Here is a 17,615-nt window from a genome sequence, read left to right on the forward strand (position 1 = left end):
CACTGGCCTTAGATTAATCCTCACCAGAGACAAAGAGACACTGAGACAGGTTGGAAAATTAAGGTGAAATGTTAAAGATAATGTAAATTAAAAGACAATCACGGTGTTGGCGCACCTTTCATTCTTGCACTTGGGAGGCAGAGGCAGGCAGATCTCTGAGTTCAAGGACAGCCTGGTCTACAAATTGAGTTCCAGGACAGCCAGAGCTGTTACATGGAAACCCTGTTTCGAAAAATAAAACAAACAAAAAAAGTCAATCTAGAGACAGAGTCTGTAGCTCAGTGTCTGAGCACTTGCCTAGTTAGATCCCCCTAACAAGGCCTAAGTTAGATCCTTAGTGCTATAAGAAGACAAAAAAAGTCAATCTACAGCTAGGTATGATGGCACACAACTGTAATTCCATAAGGCCGAGGGAGGACAATAAACAAGTTTTAGGCAAGCCATGGCTAGATAGCTAGATCATCTTTAAAACAAAATTATTAAGAGGGAAATGTAACTTTGAGCAGTGGTTGTATCAGCCAATAAGGTTTATCTTTAGTGCAATTATTGCTAGTTAAAAACTACCCCAATACCTTAGCATGGCTTGAAATACGGAAATTTTTGATAGTCTCTACAGAGATTGAAATTATTTTTTTTTTTAAGGAAGGGAATCTAATATTTGTTATCAAGCTTTCAGTCATCTTCATATCTGATGTAAGTCAGAAAATTACATCAAATTAATTTTCTATACAATCCAGACTGGTATGTAGAAATAAAAAATAGCCAATTTTATTTTTAATAATTTTCATTTATTTAAACATGAATATTTTTTGTTGTTTTGTTTTTTCAAGACAGGGTTTCTCTTAGTAGCTCTGGCTGGCCTGGAACTCACTCTGTAGACCAGACTGGCCTTGAACTTGGGACATCTGCCTGCCTCTGCCTCCTGAGTGCTGGGATTAAAGGCATGCACCACCACTGCCTGGCTTATGAACATGTTTTTAACATGTCAATGAATCTCAAAAAAATCGGGCTCCCGGCATATGGTGATAAGAACATACTATATGAGCTAAGAATATGAGAATAACTAGTATCAGAATGTTGTATCAATTCACTTATAAAACAGATAAAAAAAAAACAGATCAAACTCTTCTGGCTTAAAAAAAAATGGCATTTCTAGGCTGGGGATGTAACTCAAGTTGGTATGGTGCTTGACTAACATGTACAACATAAAACTAGGTATGACCGTATATGTCTATAGTCCTAGAACTCAAAGGTGAAGGCAAGAGGATCTTAGAAGTTCATGGTTATCCTTGGCTACTTATCAAGTTTAAGGTTAGCCTGGGCTACATGAAACCTTGTCCCAAAAAAGTAAAGGTTTCTGGCCTTTGGTTATGAAAACTGTAAATAAGAATTATGGCGACAATAACAGCAGCCATTGCCACAAGAACAAAAAAAGTTATCAAAACCACTATGTCTTTCCAACTGTTTCATATAAAAAATAAGAAATTTAGAATCTACTAAAAGGCTATTTAAAAGGCAAGCACAAATCACTTCTAGCTAAAATTTCATTGTGCTCTATGCAAAGTTTAGGAATGTGCTTTGTACATATACGATCTAAGGGAAAAAAATCCCCAAATCTTGTTGCTAGCAGTACTTTATCATACATATTTCAGACAACCTAGATGTTAAAATATAACTAAAGAGTATTTTTGTATAGTAGCACACATCATTTAAGGGCCTTCTGTGTTCTTGGTAAGGTCAGAAAAAATACTCAGGATCTCACATGATAGATGGGGCTTATCATGTTGACATCATTGTTCTAAATATTTCTTAAAAATCATAAAAACCCACAAAAATGCATGAGGTTCTTTTTTGGCAAATATTATACTTGCTGCTGGCTAACATTTGAGATATATTGAAAAAAATTTTAAAAAATATTTATTGAGTCCAGCACTCAGGAGGCAGAGGCAGTTTGATCTCCAAGTCTGAAGCCAACCTGGTCTATACAGTGAGTTCTATGACAGCTAGGATTACATAGAGAGACCCTGTCTTAAATTTAAAAAAACAAAAAAACAAACCTTCACAGACCTAAATATCATTTGCACAATATCCAAAGTCAACCAATCGGTAAAACACAAAGGCTTTTTATGTATTCTGATGCTTTCAATCATGATTCTTACCACATGACCCAGAATAGTTTTGCAGCTCAGCATTTCCAGCAACAAAATTACATGTAGATTTACTTGTTATGTAAAGAAAATGATTTCTCTATTTAGCCAACCTGAATTTAAACCAAAAAATTGTCTACAATGTCATAGCAATGAAAGCTTCTGCCGAGTTTTTTAATATATTGACAATAGTTAACTGCCATAATTAGTAGAAAATAAAGCTAGCAGCACACGCCTTTAATCTAGGCAGAGATCTCTGACTTAAAAGAAAGCTGAGCAATTGTGGAGTTATTTTACACTCAAGTAGTATGTGTGCATATACATGCATACATACATATATGTATATATACACACACAAATATATGGTCACCCTACATTTCAGCTGGTTTGTAAGTCATATGAAACACAAATCTCTGATTTGATAAGACCCTATCATTCATTTCTCATATGGAGAAAACCACCCAGAAATCCCATATGCCAAAGGAAAGTCACAGAATGTTCCAAGGGTAACAGACAAAAAAGTCACCTTACACTTAAGCATTATGATCACCTGACTACATAAAAGTATAACAAATAAAATAAAATGACTTAAGATACAAATCTTGGGCTGGAGAGATGGCTCAGGGGTTAAGAGCACTGGCTGCTCTACCAGAGGACCCTAGTTCAATTCCCAGCACCCACATGACAGCTCACAACTGTCTGTAACTCCAACATCTGACACCCTCACACAGATATACATGCAGGCAAAATACAAATGCAAATAAAATAAAAATAAATTTAAAAAAGATACAAATCTTAAAAAAAAAATGTATCTTATGCCAAAGGAACCACTTCTATAACAAGAATAGCAGCCACAAAAATCAACCACAGAAGAGCTTAAAACTCCTTTAATATAAAAACTAGATATAATATAAAAAGCAATATATACTATTAAAAGAAACGATTTTTTTTCAAGCTATCATGAGAATTTGTAAGCTTGTTTCCAGCCTTGATGCAGTTATCACCAAGAATACCAACCATCAACAGTATCATATGATCTAATTTTCACAAAAATTAAGACCTGTTTACCCTCTCCAACATATACTTCTGAATGTTAGGGACTGAAGATGGCTCAGAGGTTTAGAGCGTATGTCGCTTTTACAGAGGACTCAGCTTCAACTCCCAGTTACCACAAGGTGGCTCCACACCCGTCCCTAACTCTAGTTCCAGGGAATCTGATGCCCTCTTCTGAACTCAGTGGGTATCAGGCATGCACACAGTACATATGCACACATACAGCAAAACTCTCATACACATAGAAAATATTTTTTAAAATTTCTCTAATGTCTAACACCAATGAGCAGAGTGCATTAGGTTATGGTCTTTATAAAAACAATACAAAGAAAATAATAAACACCAATTAACTGTTATTTGGCATAATCCTCAAACACTATCATATTAGATCCATCTTACAAATGAAGAAATGGAGGTTCAAAGAAGCTATCCTGTGCATAAGCACAGAAAAGAAGCATTCAAATACAGGGTTTGTGAGTTTCTAAGTACAGGCTTTTCACAAAACCATAAAAAATTTCTACTCCTCTAGCCTGGTCACTGCCTGCAAGTCTACATAAAAAGGAAAAATAAAGTGTTTATTTCACAATTCAAAATATGGTTAATATTGCTGGTGTAACATCTGAAATTGTGTGGCATTTTAAAGATTTTAACAGAACAAAGAAGGTACCAAAAAACCAATCTTTCCTCTGAAGTTAATTTATTGAACCACTCAACATTCTACTATTACATGTAAAATTTTAGTTTTCTCTAAGAATGAACTTTCAGTCACATCATAATGACCAAAAACAAAAACAAAAAACAAAAAAACCCCAAACAAACAAACCAACAAACCTCTTAAAATTAGTTACAAACAAAAAACTTAAGTTGAGGACCTAGTATGGTGGCGGCTAAACCAGAAATCCCAGCACTCAAGAGGCTGAGTGAGACATGAGGATCAAGGCCAGCTTGGGCTGTATACACAGTAAAGGCCTAAGTGGTGTTGTACAGTTAATGTTTTCTTCTGGTAAGACTAGACACATTCAAAGTAGAATCATTTCAAAGATCTTATCTGTAATCCAGATAAGAAACTCTATAGAGTTTCCAAATGATATGCCAATCCTATGTTCAAGCAAGCACAAAGTTCCAATTCAACACATAAAATTCATAGAAAATTCTCCAATATCACCTCATTCGAGTAACTCAGTTTACTTCTTTGCTTTGTCAGTATCCACATACTGTTAATAATGAATACAATAACAAAAGGAGAAATAATTCATAATCCTCAGTAGCTTATAAAATAAACCAAAACGGAAGACATATAAATTGGGAAGTTAAGTCCTCTGCCTTACAGACAAGAAAAGAAACCGTTCAAGGTAACAACAGTCAGCATTGTGTAATGGTTAAAAATATTAAGGACTGTAGCCAAATCTGGGTACCACTAATTTGCCTCTGCAGCCTCAATGTAAGCCTAAAAACAACTTAATTTCTAAGAGTCTCGGTTTTCTCAAATGCAAAACAAGAATAACTGTCAATGTATAGGTTTAAGCAATGAACTGCTGATACTACTGTTATTGCATAAAATCTGTAGTGATTTTACAACAAGAAGACAGATTTTGAAGCAGTCTTCAAAGGTCTTCCAAGTTTCAGAAAATCTGTAATTCCAAATTTGTCTTGTCAGTCCAAAATTCAAATCTGACACACGTGCTGACATTTACAGTCAGCCATAAACATTTAAGTGCCCTCCACCTGCATGTTCTTAACATGTAACTCAAATACAAAAGACGGTGAAAATGTAGCCAAAGACGGTGCTAGCATCTTTGATTAGTGACCTAGGTTCCAGATTCACAATCTGTGCCCAAGGTAATCTCTATGGTACCATCTGTAAACTGATCTACTTTAATAAAAAACAAAAACAAAAAAAACCCCACTTCCTAAATAATGAAAAAAATCAAACCTCTCAGCATTAAACAAATCACTGCTCAGAAAAAGAAATTACTTCCTTTTCAGAAGTTTTTTTGTTTGTTTGTTTTTTGGTTTGGTTGATTTCGGGTTATTTTTGGTGGGGGAGCTGATTTTTGTTTTGTTTTTTTTGAGTCAAGATTGTAGCCTTGGGTGTTTTGGAACTCAAGTCTGTAGAGCAGGCTGGCCTTGTACTTACGGAGATCCTTCTGCTTCTGCCTCTGCCTTCCAAGTGCTGGGACTAAAGGCAGGCACCACCACTACCCAGCTCAGAAAAGATTTTTTAAAGTATTATGGAATCACAAAAGGCTAAAAATCACTGCAATTACAGGATAACTGAAGTCTATGCTCTCTAATCTGCAAATGGTTCTCTACTAACTGCACCATTTACTCATTTAGCTCCTCATCCCAGCACTCCAATAGGATACTTAACTTTGAGCTCAAAAGTGACAGGTGAGTGTTTTTAACTAGATTTTTTTGCTCCACAAGGTAACTTAATGAAGGATTTTAAGAACTGCCCCTAGCTGGGTATGATGGTGCACTCCTTTAATCCCAGCACCTGGGAGGCAGACAGGCAGTTCTCTGTTGAGTTCCAGGCCAACCCTGTCTATATAGTCAGTTTCAGGACAGCCAGGGCTATGTAGAGAGACCCTGTCTTCAAAATAAACAAACAAATAATAGCCCTAAACTATTCCACACTGAATTGTAATATGTGAATCTCTTCTCTTACTCAAGAACACAGCATGTTTCTGTGATTTAACATATTTTTGGGAAAGACTATCTAAATCAAGGGTTTTAAAGCAATCTCTACTCCTGCTTAGCATATGCAAACTATATTGGATAGAGTAACAATTTGCCAAAATGATAAAGCCAATAGTTTGCTGAAAAATAGCAGCTTTCTTCTTCCAAGTTGGTCATTTACATGTCATCATCATCTTGTTGTTGTTGTTGTTAGAAACACTTGTTATAAACCCAATTGTCTAGGCTATCACTAAAGATGTGCAACAGTTGATACTAGATGGTCCAAATTTGGCGATCCCTTGTTGGATTCCTACTAAACACTTGGATGAAACAACTCAATACACTGACTCCATATAAAGTTTGCATTTAGAAAATTTTGATCCAGTAAGTGAAAATCATTTTCTTCTAGATTAGCAACAAATATTTCACTGATCTCAGTTCTTCAATAGCGCCCAAGACATCCAGTGATACATCTCACTTGAATGACACATGCCAAAGAATAAAAAGGAAAATTTTCTGGAGAAAGGATTTCCTTATTAACATCAAGGAGGAGTTACTGATTACCTCAGTGGCACCTACAGGATACTTACGAATTTGTGTGCAGATATTCAAAGGTTAGTTGAGCTCGGTTGAGACTGCTGTAATTGGTGAAGGCCATGACTGCAATGAGTCTTCAGTCTTTAATCGTTAACAGGGAAGTACATATATCAGAATAGATTTCCCCAGGGTTCTGTCCAGTAAAGGGTAAATTTGTGCTTCTTAGTGACACATAAAACAAAACTTCCCTAATAATCTATCCAAAATATAGTCAGATATTTGAAATTGCAAGTAATTTAAGTATTTCAGTGACTATGTGTAATATTTTGTTAAGAACTACATCCTAAACCTACAGTCCTTAAGAGCTGTGAAGGTCAAGCTTCCTTCATGCAATTCCTACGCGTCAAAAGTGAATGGTTCTGTACGGTCTTCAAAGTCGGCAGTTTATTGGAGCTTCATCTTCACGTTCTTCGAGTCCTTTTCTGTTCTCCTAGGTTTCCTGAAAAGAATCAGGAAATTGGCCTACTTCTGTCATAAAGCTGACGGTTCACCTACGTCATTACCACGGGAGACTTCATGACCACCGAAGACACCAGGCTCCTCAGGTAGGTGTTCTACTGGACAGTGCGGTGGAGTGGATGCTATTTCCCGCTTCACCGCTTCCCAACTGAAAGGTCCTTGGTGCTGACTGACGATTTCCTTTCCCACGCCCGTCCCAACACAGCTTGCTATTATGCCACAATCACCACAGGTGGTGAGTGAAATTACTCACAGTGGCCCACAGAAACACCTCACAAGACACACCCTCTCCCGAATCACCTCAGGCGCGCCCTTCCCCCACTCCCTTCAGAAGACAGCCTCGGGCCCTCAGGCCTTGCCAGGCCTGGGTCCTGTGGCCACCTCCTCGCTCCTGACAGAGGAGTAAGTCCTAGGTGCAAGGCAGGGAACGGAGGACAGTGGCGAGCGCACCACCAGGTCCGATCGGGCGTTGCCTGCAGCTCGCAGATGCCTTTGTCCCTCCCCGCGGAATTGGAACTCAACCACCGCAGCGCGCTCTTGGAACCATGTGCTGCTGCCGCTGCCTCCGCCGCCACCGCCCGCGCGCGACACGCCGTGCCTGAACAGATGACGACAGGGCTAGCGTCACGAAATTCAGCGCTCAGGACTTGGCCGCCGCCGCCACCGCCACCGCCGCCGACCGCAAAGGCGCCGCCGCCACGGCGCCGCCACCGCCGCCGCCGCCACAGCTACCTCAGCCACCGCTTTGTCTCCGTCAGCGCACGCAGCGCGAGCCACCGCGCTCACTCCCGACGGCCTGTGCCTCCAAGGCCTCCGCGCCGTGGGCCAATCACAAAGCCGCAAGTCTTCCCGCCCCCCGCCCTGAGACCCCATCTTGTGATTGGCGAGCAACGTCCGCCCACGTGACCGGATCTTGCTCGGGCCGGCCCGCCCCCGTCACGTGAGGGCGCGCGCCTCTCTTCCTGCTTTCCTGACCCTCTCCGCCATTTAAAGGAACAGTACCGGGGGCGGGCCGAGCGACGCAGCCGGGACGGTAGCTGCAGCGCAGAGCGGAGGAGCCATCTTGTCTTGTCGCCGGGGAGTCAGGCCCCTAACTCGAAGAAGCCCTGGCGCGCCCTCCCCCCCTCCCCGGTCTGGTAGGGCGAAGGAGCGGGCGTGCGGTCGATCGAGCGATCGGTTGGCGGCTCTTTCTCCTGCTCTGGCATCCAGCTCTTGGGGCGCAGGCCCGGCCGCCGCGGCGCGCGCCCGGTGGCCGTTGGCGCTCGCGCCGCGTCTTTCTTCTCGTACGCAGAACTCGGGCGGCGGCCTATGCTTTTGCGATTCGACGAGGAGTCGTCCGGGTGGTTGGCGGCGGCGGGCAGCTGCTCCGCCCCGCTCCCGGGGAGGCGGCGGGGGAGGCTGGGGTGGCCGGGGCCGGCCTGGAGGCCTGGCGCCACCCTTCCGGGCCTGCTAGGACCCAGTTGGAGGGACAGGAGGGGGCTGGAGGATGGTTGGTGGTGGGCTTTCTCCTTTGCCTTTTCCTGCTTATGCCACCTTAGTGGGGGAGCGGGAGCTCTGGCGGCAGCTCCGGGGAGGGGATTCGAGCCCCGGAGTCGGAAGATCTGGGTTTGCTTCCGGGCCTAGCCACCCGCTGGCCGAGTGACCTTAGGCAAGTCACTCTGTTAATTTGTCTGCGCCTCAGTTTCCTCCTCTGCCTATCAGTGTGTGTCTGGGATTGAAAGCGCTTTACAAAAGCGTCCGTTTACATAAAGGATGATTATTGTCTGTATATTTTCTTTGAGTTGCAAGAAGACTTAGCAACTGCTCATTCCCCGAAATTAAATCCGGTAACCTTCTATTGGAGTTGGAGATTGGGCAGGCTCCTTGAATTGGTGTGCAGAAACATGTGGGAAAGTGCATTCTAGGGGAATGAGCGTATCCATCCGTAGCAAAGTTTTCAAAGGGGCTCTGACCAGGAAGAGTTTAAAAACAATTTTATGCCACCGGGAGGAAACTGAGGCCTACATGTCATTTGGGACCCTTCACAACCAATTTGAAGCCCCCATTTGAGTCCCTGGTATATGTGAGCTGCTTCTTAATGCATAATGGCTATTTTGGGTAACATCATTTCACTGCTTGGCTCCTATTCTAAGCCCTTTCCTTTCACCGTAGGGTGCCTGAAGGGTGGCTGATACATATGGTACAATGGCACCCAATATAAAGCAGCTACAATTAGGAGTGAATATGTTCTGTAGTATCAAGAAATGTAATCTTTGGCCCAGCAATTGTTTTTCTGCTGCTTGTACTGGTGCCTGACTACTTTTCTTTCATTGACTATTTTCTACGACCATGATTGACATCCATCGTTTGCTCCTATTTTGTATCCCTGGTTTGTGTGGTTGATAGTGAACAGGCATATTTTTAAATGGTGCTGCCAAACCCAGCTAATGGTGCAGGTGGATTTTTAGTAAGTGGGCTCCCTGGAACAGACTGAACCAGGCATTGGATTCCTGAAGATGTTTGGGGTTATTGTTTGGTTTGGTTTGTTTGGTTTGGTTTGGTTTGGTTTGGTTCTTATTATTTGAAGGTTAACAATCTCTGAAAAGTTTGGTTGGACTCTGGATGAACCACAAAATCAATACATTTGAAAGTAATTTGAAGTTTAACTTTTTCCTGGCCAACCTTGTATTCTAATTGCCTGCAAGTGTGAGACTGAAATGGCCAAAATGCCATTTTTTGTTTATTTCTCTGTTAATTGTCAGCTGCTTTTCTCAGATTCCAGGCCATCATCCAGCAAACACTATAAAAATGTTTGAACGGTTGCATTTCAAACATTTTCGTTTTGTGGAGTGGTGCTTATCAAGTGGTACAGCTCTCGAAGCAAGTGAACACAGACATATTTAAGTGTATTTTGTATGATTAGAGGTTACCAATTCTGATATTTTATTCAAAAGTCTAAAAAAATTAGTTGACTATTCCCTTTACCAAAGGGCCAGAGACAAATGCTTTCCCTTCAAGAGAAATGACTGTTTGGAGAAAAATGTGTTGGTCTTAGTTCTTTTGTAATTAAATCTGGATGTACCTCAAAAGACTCTTTAAGACTGTGGTGTTAAAAGGCTTTCCTCTGGAGAAAGGAGAAAGGAGAAAAGAAAAAGAAAAATCAACTGGAACTTAAAAGCTTGAAATTCCATGACAAAACACAGATGTCCAGGATTGGAGGTTCATGAAGTGTTTGCAGTAGTTGGAGCAGATACACTTTTTGGTGTAGCTGCCACTGTGGACTCCAGGTTTCCAGATTTTCAAGAACTGGAACTGTGACCCAGAAGAGCTTGTCAAGACGTGGCAGGAACTCTGGAGGTAGAAGTTTTGTGGTTTTCAATTTTGGAACTGTTGATTTTGCTGTGAGTAAAGAGGCAACAAGTCACCAAGCACTGCTACAAGCACTGTTAAGGGAACTTGAAGACCTGGCTTTCTGTCCAGACCCTCAGTGCAAACTGACAACACTCCATCCAAAGTGAACTATGGTACTTGCCATTTTCTAAAATGCTCTTACTTTCCTTTTCTGCACTTTTTTTGTTGTTCATACTCCTTTTGCCCTGGAAATGGCACTTCTGCCATTTCCTCATTTACAACTAAAATGCTCTCTTTTCCGGTGACTCTTACCATTAAAAAGCATGTCTTTAAGATAACTTCAGTCTTTTATGTGCAAAATCTGGTAAAAGTTACTTGCATGCATTTGTTCTTTTTCCATATAGTGCATGCTGAAAGTAAAAGCCTTGGTTTTATGCATGTTTACCCAAACATAACCGCCACTTGTAATGAAGCCTTTTTTAAAGCAGGGAACATAATTGCTACATTATAACTAACATTACTTTTGATAAAAAGAATTCATTAGGTATAATGAATTCTTTCATAGTTCTTTCATGCTTTAGTTCTCAAATCTATATTCAAAAAGAAAACTAGGGAACTAAAAGACCTTGAAGTTGAAGATAAGCATGTTGACCAAACTAGATTGTATACTGTCTCGGTTGAGACAGAACTTGTTAGAGTGAAGGTTAGGGCAGTTTTAAAGGACAGGAGCATAAGACAGCATTGGGACAATACTGAAAAAATAGGGGTAAAATTGGTGTGTTACCTAAAATCTCATTTCTTTTTGTGACAATTGTGAAACCACTTTTCCTCCCTATTACCTAATGCCAAGCATCCTGAAAACAATTAAATTACTGCCCAGAGTAGGAGTTTTAAGGCACTTCCTGTTTGTTGATCCCTGAGACAGTCAAAAAATTACCTTTGCTAGAGAACTATCAGCATTTGCTCATCCAGCTTTTCTATTTTGCTGACCTTGCCTCTAGTAATTTCTCTATTACCATCTAAGCCAGGCTTGTGAATACCCATCAGACAGTTGATATGCTGACAGTAGCCCCCATCCCAGTATTAGCCTCCTGTGATTATAATTCTGTGTGCTTGTTACCTTACCTGTTTTTCCTCCCCCCTCTAGTCCTGTGCCTCCTGATTGCTGAGTGCTCACCTGGACCTTCTGATGACCTTCTTTCTGCTAGTCCATCAGCCTGCAGACCTGGTACCTGGATTTTTGTCCACGGTGATTCCTACCACCTTACTACTGAAGAAGACACCATTCCAATGGACCACTGTGACCCAAGAAGCATTCAGCCATCATGATGTGACCTTTACCTCCACTCCTGTTCTTCTCTGCTCAGATTCAGCACAGCCCTTGCAGTCAAGAGTCTTCAAGCCAAATAACTGAAGCTATTTTATCACAACAGAGGCCAAGTTTATTCCATAAATGTACAGTTCATTTCTACAGTTAAAAGTCTTCAGAGACACATAGTAAACTTGGACCGGGGGGTTTTGTGTTTTGTTTTGTTCTTAAATTGTCAACACTGTCTGAAAATGGCATCATCTCTGAGAACAGCATTGGAACATGCTCCACAATCTCAAATGACTGAAGTTTAATGAACTGCCTAGGATCCTGTCAAGGTCACTGGACTTGTTTTTCCTACTTCAAATTTGTAGCTGTCTACTGAATGAAAAAAGATATTCTGACCCACTAGGATCACAACCAAGGCACATTGAATTCCTCATAGTAACATCTTTGGGTTACTCAGGAACCAAAACTTTCCACGCCGATTTTAAGAAATTCTACTAAGGAATCCCTTTACCTAACCATCTGACAAGGCTTCAACCAGATTCCGGAAAGGACCTCTTGACACATCAAGATAGAACCTATATGGTAATCTCCTATGTTTTATATAGCACTTTACAGGTTCAAAGCACTTTCATATACATGTATGTTAATGACAGTCATAACCCTGTTTGAAATGAGGGAACAGAATTTTAAGTATTTAAGCAATTATCCAAGGTAGTAGAAGGTAGTCCTTCTGACTCCCAGTCCAGTATTACCCTTGGCGTTATCTTAGCCTTCACTTTATTCACAGTATTAAAATGGTTGGAGACTGAACGTGTTCACATTTCCAATTTATATGGCCTTTATTAGAGCAAGATGCTTGAAGTTTAATCATAGTAACTATTTAGACCAGAATCCCTTGATGATGTCCCTGAGGTGTAGGAACATGTAGTCTCCATGGTGGTTGGCGATTTGCTTGAAAGGAAGAAAGATAGATAGAAAACAAGGCTATGCAATATGAAAAACATTTTTAGATTTTCTTACTCATTTTTACCATCTTCCCAAGAATAGCCTAACTACAGCTCTGTACTTGTTTTTGTTTTAAGTTTTATTAATGTTCCTGGACACAGAAAACTTAACCTATGGTCTGTCCCCAAATTAATAGGTAGAATGAGCCATTTGTTTTTACATATAGTTTTTGTTGTCCAGTGAGGTGGTGAAATATGTAATATGTGTCCCCACATAAACAATGCAGTGTAGTGTATTAGGGTCTCAAGATATGCAGCAAAGCTTCGTGTAACTATTTTAGCCCAATGGGCCATACATCATTCACACAGACAGCTGCAGGAGTTTTGGTTTTGTTTTGTTTTGTTTTTCCAGTATTCCTTTTAACAGAATGGGAAACTGTTAGAGCTGTTACCAGTGCTTAATTATCAGCAGATTGGCCTGGAAACTCCATAATAAATCAGTCTTTGAAACTGCCCTTTCTCATTAACTGCTTGAATTATTATATTACATCTAAGGGTTTCACATTTTAATTATTACCTTTTTGTCAAGGGAACCTGTAAAATGTGAGAGAATGGGGGAAATTGACTTTTGTGTCAGTTTAATTAGTAGTAACTTCTCAATAGTCATGTTGTAACTTTTAAAGGAATTGCTTCTCAAGTAAGGAGGGAAAAGAGATATTCTTAGAATTAGAGTTGTGCCCCAGTGAGATCTTAAGTGAAGTCATCCAACCTTGGACTACTCAAGTAATATTTGTAAATTCCCAGTGCTATTACAAGTTAAAAACCAATAGTCTTGTTCCCCAGTAGTCATTTTTAATGCAATTATTTTTATTAATGTGTTTTGATCATATTTATTTACTCAAACTTCCCAAAAACTACTCCCTACCATCTTTCAACTTCTTATGTTCCCCACCCTGCCCAGTTTCTGTTGCCCAGCTACTCATGGGGCTATCCACAAGTAGTGCATGGTCTTATCTTTTTTGTCACTAAAAGCTGAACTTTTAAGTAATCAGCATTTACAATAGAATTAAGTTTTAATTCCATCAATCAATGACATGGTTCACATTAGGGAAAGAATAGATAAGCATGTTGTCTATTTTGTCTTAGCATGGAGCTTGCTTACCCATATCCTGGTTCCCATGACCTATTTTTTGTATTTCAGCATTTTGTGAACAACTTATCCTTATCACTGGTTTTCCAAAGGCTTTGTGCTCATGAAGGCCTTTGAAGGAAAGCTGTGTGGAAGTCCAGAGTAAAGTGAAGCTGCTCTGGATGAAGTAGTGAAGCAGAAGTAGGGGTCTGCAGCCTGCCACATCGATCAGCCTTTACCACCATGATGACACCTAAAGGGACTTCCTTAAGTAAAATTCTTCAGAAAATACTGCTTGAAACCACTGCCCTAGATGACGTTTGGCCTGAAGGACATTCTGACCTTTTATATACTTCCAACTCTATATATTCATATTCAGTTGATGCTGATGAACATGTTTGGAGATGGGTATGCCTTTGTCCAGAGAACGATCATACAGCGTTGTCAAGTGAAATTTTATTAATAGCATTCCATCCAAGGTGGACTTCCTGGAGTTGAATATAGCCAGAGAGCAATTCATGTATCATTAACTGTGAAAGTATGTGATGTAGAAATCTTGGAACATGGATATACGAATTGCCTAAAAGCTGGTATTGAAGCTGATGCCTCATCGAGGCCATCTTAGACCAAGTTGTTTATTTGACCTCTCCTCATTAACTATGGTACTCCATGTATAAAGCATAACCATTAACTATGAAGCAAAATTCAAATACAGTTTTTCCTTAAGGGGCTTGCAACCTGGTTATCATTCACTGTCTCAAATTTCAAATCATGTGATTCAACTAATAATTAAACTCCTCCATGGTTTTCTGTTATTTAACAACTACTGTTTCCAAGGTTTAAAAAACAAAAATTAAATTTCTCCAACACTTGTATTTCTGCGTATTCAAAATTAATTGAACTACTCACCTCTTCATGGAACAGATGACCCTGAAGATACACACTGAACATCCTTTATCATATATGTGACTTAAAATATAGCTGGAAAATTTTCCTCTACCCAGTGAGCTATTCCTTAATGGTTATTCTTCATGCCTGGTACCATCAGCTGGATGTGATGGGCACAGTTGAACACAGATTCTTTGACTCTAGGCCATGATAGCTTGCTAGGCAGTTCAAGTAGCATGTTGTCAACCTTTTTGCTGGAAAAGTAGACTAACTTGGAAAGAAAATCTAAAATGGCAGCTAAGGATTTTTTTCAGTGTTCTTGAGTTTCTATCCTTGTGGATATTTTGATGGAATATCATCTGTCTCATACTATCACTACACTAGTTAAGAATGACTGACTTTATTCCTTACTATGAAGTATTCTTAAGACATTAAGATTATTTTTTGTAGAAAGGATAAAATTCCTGAATATTGAAATCATGTCATAGTGAACAAGACTGTAATTTGTGACCTGAGAAAATTTCATTCCTCAACTACATAGTCAATTTAAGGGCCAACTATCATCAGCTATTCTTGAGTGCATTGGGTAAACGTCGGAACTGCCTTCTTTATGTCCTTATTTCTTACCCTCTAACCATGGTTATGTGATTCTCAACACAAATCAGCAAATCAGATTCAGATCTGGTTATTCTAAACTCACAAACAGCAATTCAAAATTTGGATGACTTCTGCTTGTACATGGCAACTATTTGTAAAGAAGAAATTACAGATTTCACTTTTCTATTACCTCTACATTAGCTTTTTCTTTTTACTATATTTGCAGAAACAAAAAATAAATCTACACTGCCAGTCATTCTCTCTGATCCTGTCATACTCCGTTAAAATGAGGAATCAAGAACCTATTTAGTAATTGGTTTAGAAAAAAACTAAAAATTTAAGGCAAACGCCTTAATCTCGGGCCTTGTCTACTGTCTTCTTGCCTCAGAGCTCATCTGAATCTTACAGCAGTGCCACCCAACCAGTCTGAGGCCTTGACTTGCCTTTCGGATGATTCTTGGAGATGGGCTGTATTACAGGTGAAGACTTGATTACCAAAGAAAGTAGAGCCAACTACAACAAATCTGGCTCTACGATCCTGTTGCTCCCAGATGTAGCATAGACTCCTAACTAGAATCTCAAGTCTGCATTGAGGATATAGCCTTCAAAGCTGACAGTTCTTGCACATATGAGCAGGAAAATGAAAGCTGCTATACCCAACTGGCCCTTTAAGATCCAAAAAATGTCTGGAGTAAACCCTGTGGATTAACTCTGGAGTACCCAAGACAAAAACTAATTTATTGAGCTTCTTTATTAGTCTGCCTCTTCTTCCAGATTATAGCTTAACTACTGGTATGGCTGGCCCTGCTAAAGTTATTTGTCTGTTTACCTGTCTTCAGCTCTTAACCTGCCTGTTTTGACATGCTACTGCAATCACACTAACTGTCCCTGAGAAGACTACAGTTTCAGCATCTCTTGTGCCCAGTTCCACCAAGGAATTTTGAATAGAAGGAACCTGTACCTCACCCTGCCAGAAAATATTCCAAAAGGAGGGACCATGCTGCATACTCTTAGACCAGCAACTAAGTAAAGAATAACCTTGCTTATTTCCAACACCTAAATCATCTGTTTTGTTTAACAGGAGTATAACAGGTTGAAAGCAGAGCACATTGCTTTTTATCTGTGATAACTAAGAGATGAATATGATTGGCCAGGACTCAGAAATTATAAGTTCACCTTGACAAGACATCTAGCAATACCAGAACTTTACCACTGAACTTAATTTGCCACTAACTCAAATAGCCTCACAGACCTGTTTGCCAAGTAGGAGGCTGGTTTTCCTGTTTCTCATCACCAATGTGGTGAGGCACTGATCAATCTGACTTGAATGGAAATGCTGTGGTGAATCCCAGAGTATGATGCTAATGGAAATTATTAGGACATTACTCCTAGTGATTTTTGAGTTTGATTACCAAGGAAGAATCACTTCAGCTACTATAAGTCAACCTTATGAGCAAAGATTAAGCTCTTTGTACCTGGTCTTAATCCTGGATGTTGTTTTTTTTTATTGCCCAATGTCCATTCCATCTCACTATAACAACTTCCTGGAGTTTTTTGGAACCATCTCTTCCAATTTTCAGTCCATGTGATTTAGACAGTCTTGTTGAATCTTGTGCTGGACATGTTATTCCAACCTCGTCAATCAGCAGAGTCCATCTTGACTCTAGTAATTGGTTCCAGAATGGATGCATGATTCAAGTTTATCCAATGATAATCAACCTAGGTGTTTTACTCAGTTGTGGAGAAGTTCTCTTAAATGCTGTAGATTTGTAGGAGAAAAACTCAACCCAACAGGGCCTACTATGTTGAATGAGCCAGGCAGAAAAATGAAGCCAGTGCAGAGGGAAACAGCCAAAAGAGTGAAAGACTTGAGTTCTGATTGCAACGTTTATGCCCCTGGATCCAACCGTGCCTGAAGCTAGTGGTATATCCCCTGGACTTTTCAGTTATGTGAACCAATAAATACCCTTTTTTGTTGAAGTTACTTTGAGTTGGATTTCTATTACTTGAAATTGAGTCCTGACTATTTATCAGCGATGAAACTTGACATGTTCAGGTTAGTTATTAAGCTAGAGGTCAAGGCCACACTGAAATTATTTTCTAGAAGAAAAACAATAATATACTACAGAAACATAAAAATCACTGATAGAAATTTCACAGATTGGTTGAATACAATATGGTTGAACCACAAAAGAAAGTCTACATAGTTATTAACATAGATAAGGTAATTTATTATGAATGGCTATCAAAAAATAGCCATGAGGCCTTGTCAAACAAGTTATTGATAGAAATGTATGGTGTGAACTCATTCAAAGTGTATCACTGGCTTTCTTTGAGCAGTGTAGATTACATGAGATTCACCTTTATTTGACTATTTTACACTACATTACTTTTAAACTTTATTTAAAAACTAAAGAACTTTAAATGCCTATTATTTGACCTTGGCAAATCACTTAACCTTGAGCCTATTTATC

The 17,615-nt window shown here is 39.8% G+C and overlaps 1 protein-coding gene, 1 long non-coding RNA gene and 1 pseudogene across 4 annotated transcripts in view; 2 read left to right on the top strand and 1 right to left on the bottom strand.

Annotated features, from left to right (window-relative positions):
- Window positions 1–7,621, bottom strand: part of Morc2 (MORC family CW-type zinc finger 2) — a 38,512-nt gene extending 30,891 nt beyond the window's left edge. The window contains exons 1-2 of one of the 3 annotated variants that reach the window (XM_035452211.1): window positions 6,770–7,620; window positions 6,470–6,609 (exon numbers count right to left, since the gene is read on the bottom strand). In XM_035452211.1, coding sequence (XP_035308102.1) covers window positions 6,470–6,537 — 68 coding nt within the window. In that variant the 5' untranslated portion in view covers window positions 6,538–6,609; window positions 6,770–7,620. Of the gene's footprint in view, window positions 1–6,469 lie in introns of all 3 variants that reach the window. The other 2 variants (XM_027387289.2, XM_027387290.2) reach the window with 2 other exon arrangements.
- On the top strand, window positions 495–619 carry LOC113832296 (annotated as a pseudogene).
- Window positions 7,622–7,922: 301 nt separating the features above from the next.
- On the top strand, window positions 7,923–17,125 carry LOC103161184. The gene is made up of 3 exons (XR_004772239.1): window positions 7,923–10,438; window positions 11,413–12,165; window positions 13,729–17,125. It is a non-coding gene; the product is annotated as an uncharacterized LOC103161184 (long non-coding RNA).
- The last annotated feature ends 490 nt before the right edge of the window (window positions 17,126–17,615 follow it).

This window comes from Cricetulus griseus, assembly GCF_003668045.3.
Source record: "Cricetulus griseus strain 17A/GY chromosome 1 unlocalized genomic scaffold, alternate assembly CriGri-PICRH-1.0 chr1_1, whole genome shotgun sequence".
NCBI classification, from domain to species: domain Eukaryota; kingdom Metazoa; phylum Chordata; class Mammalia; order Rodentia; family Cricetidae; genus Cricetulus; species Cricetulus griseus.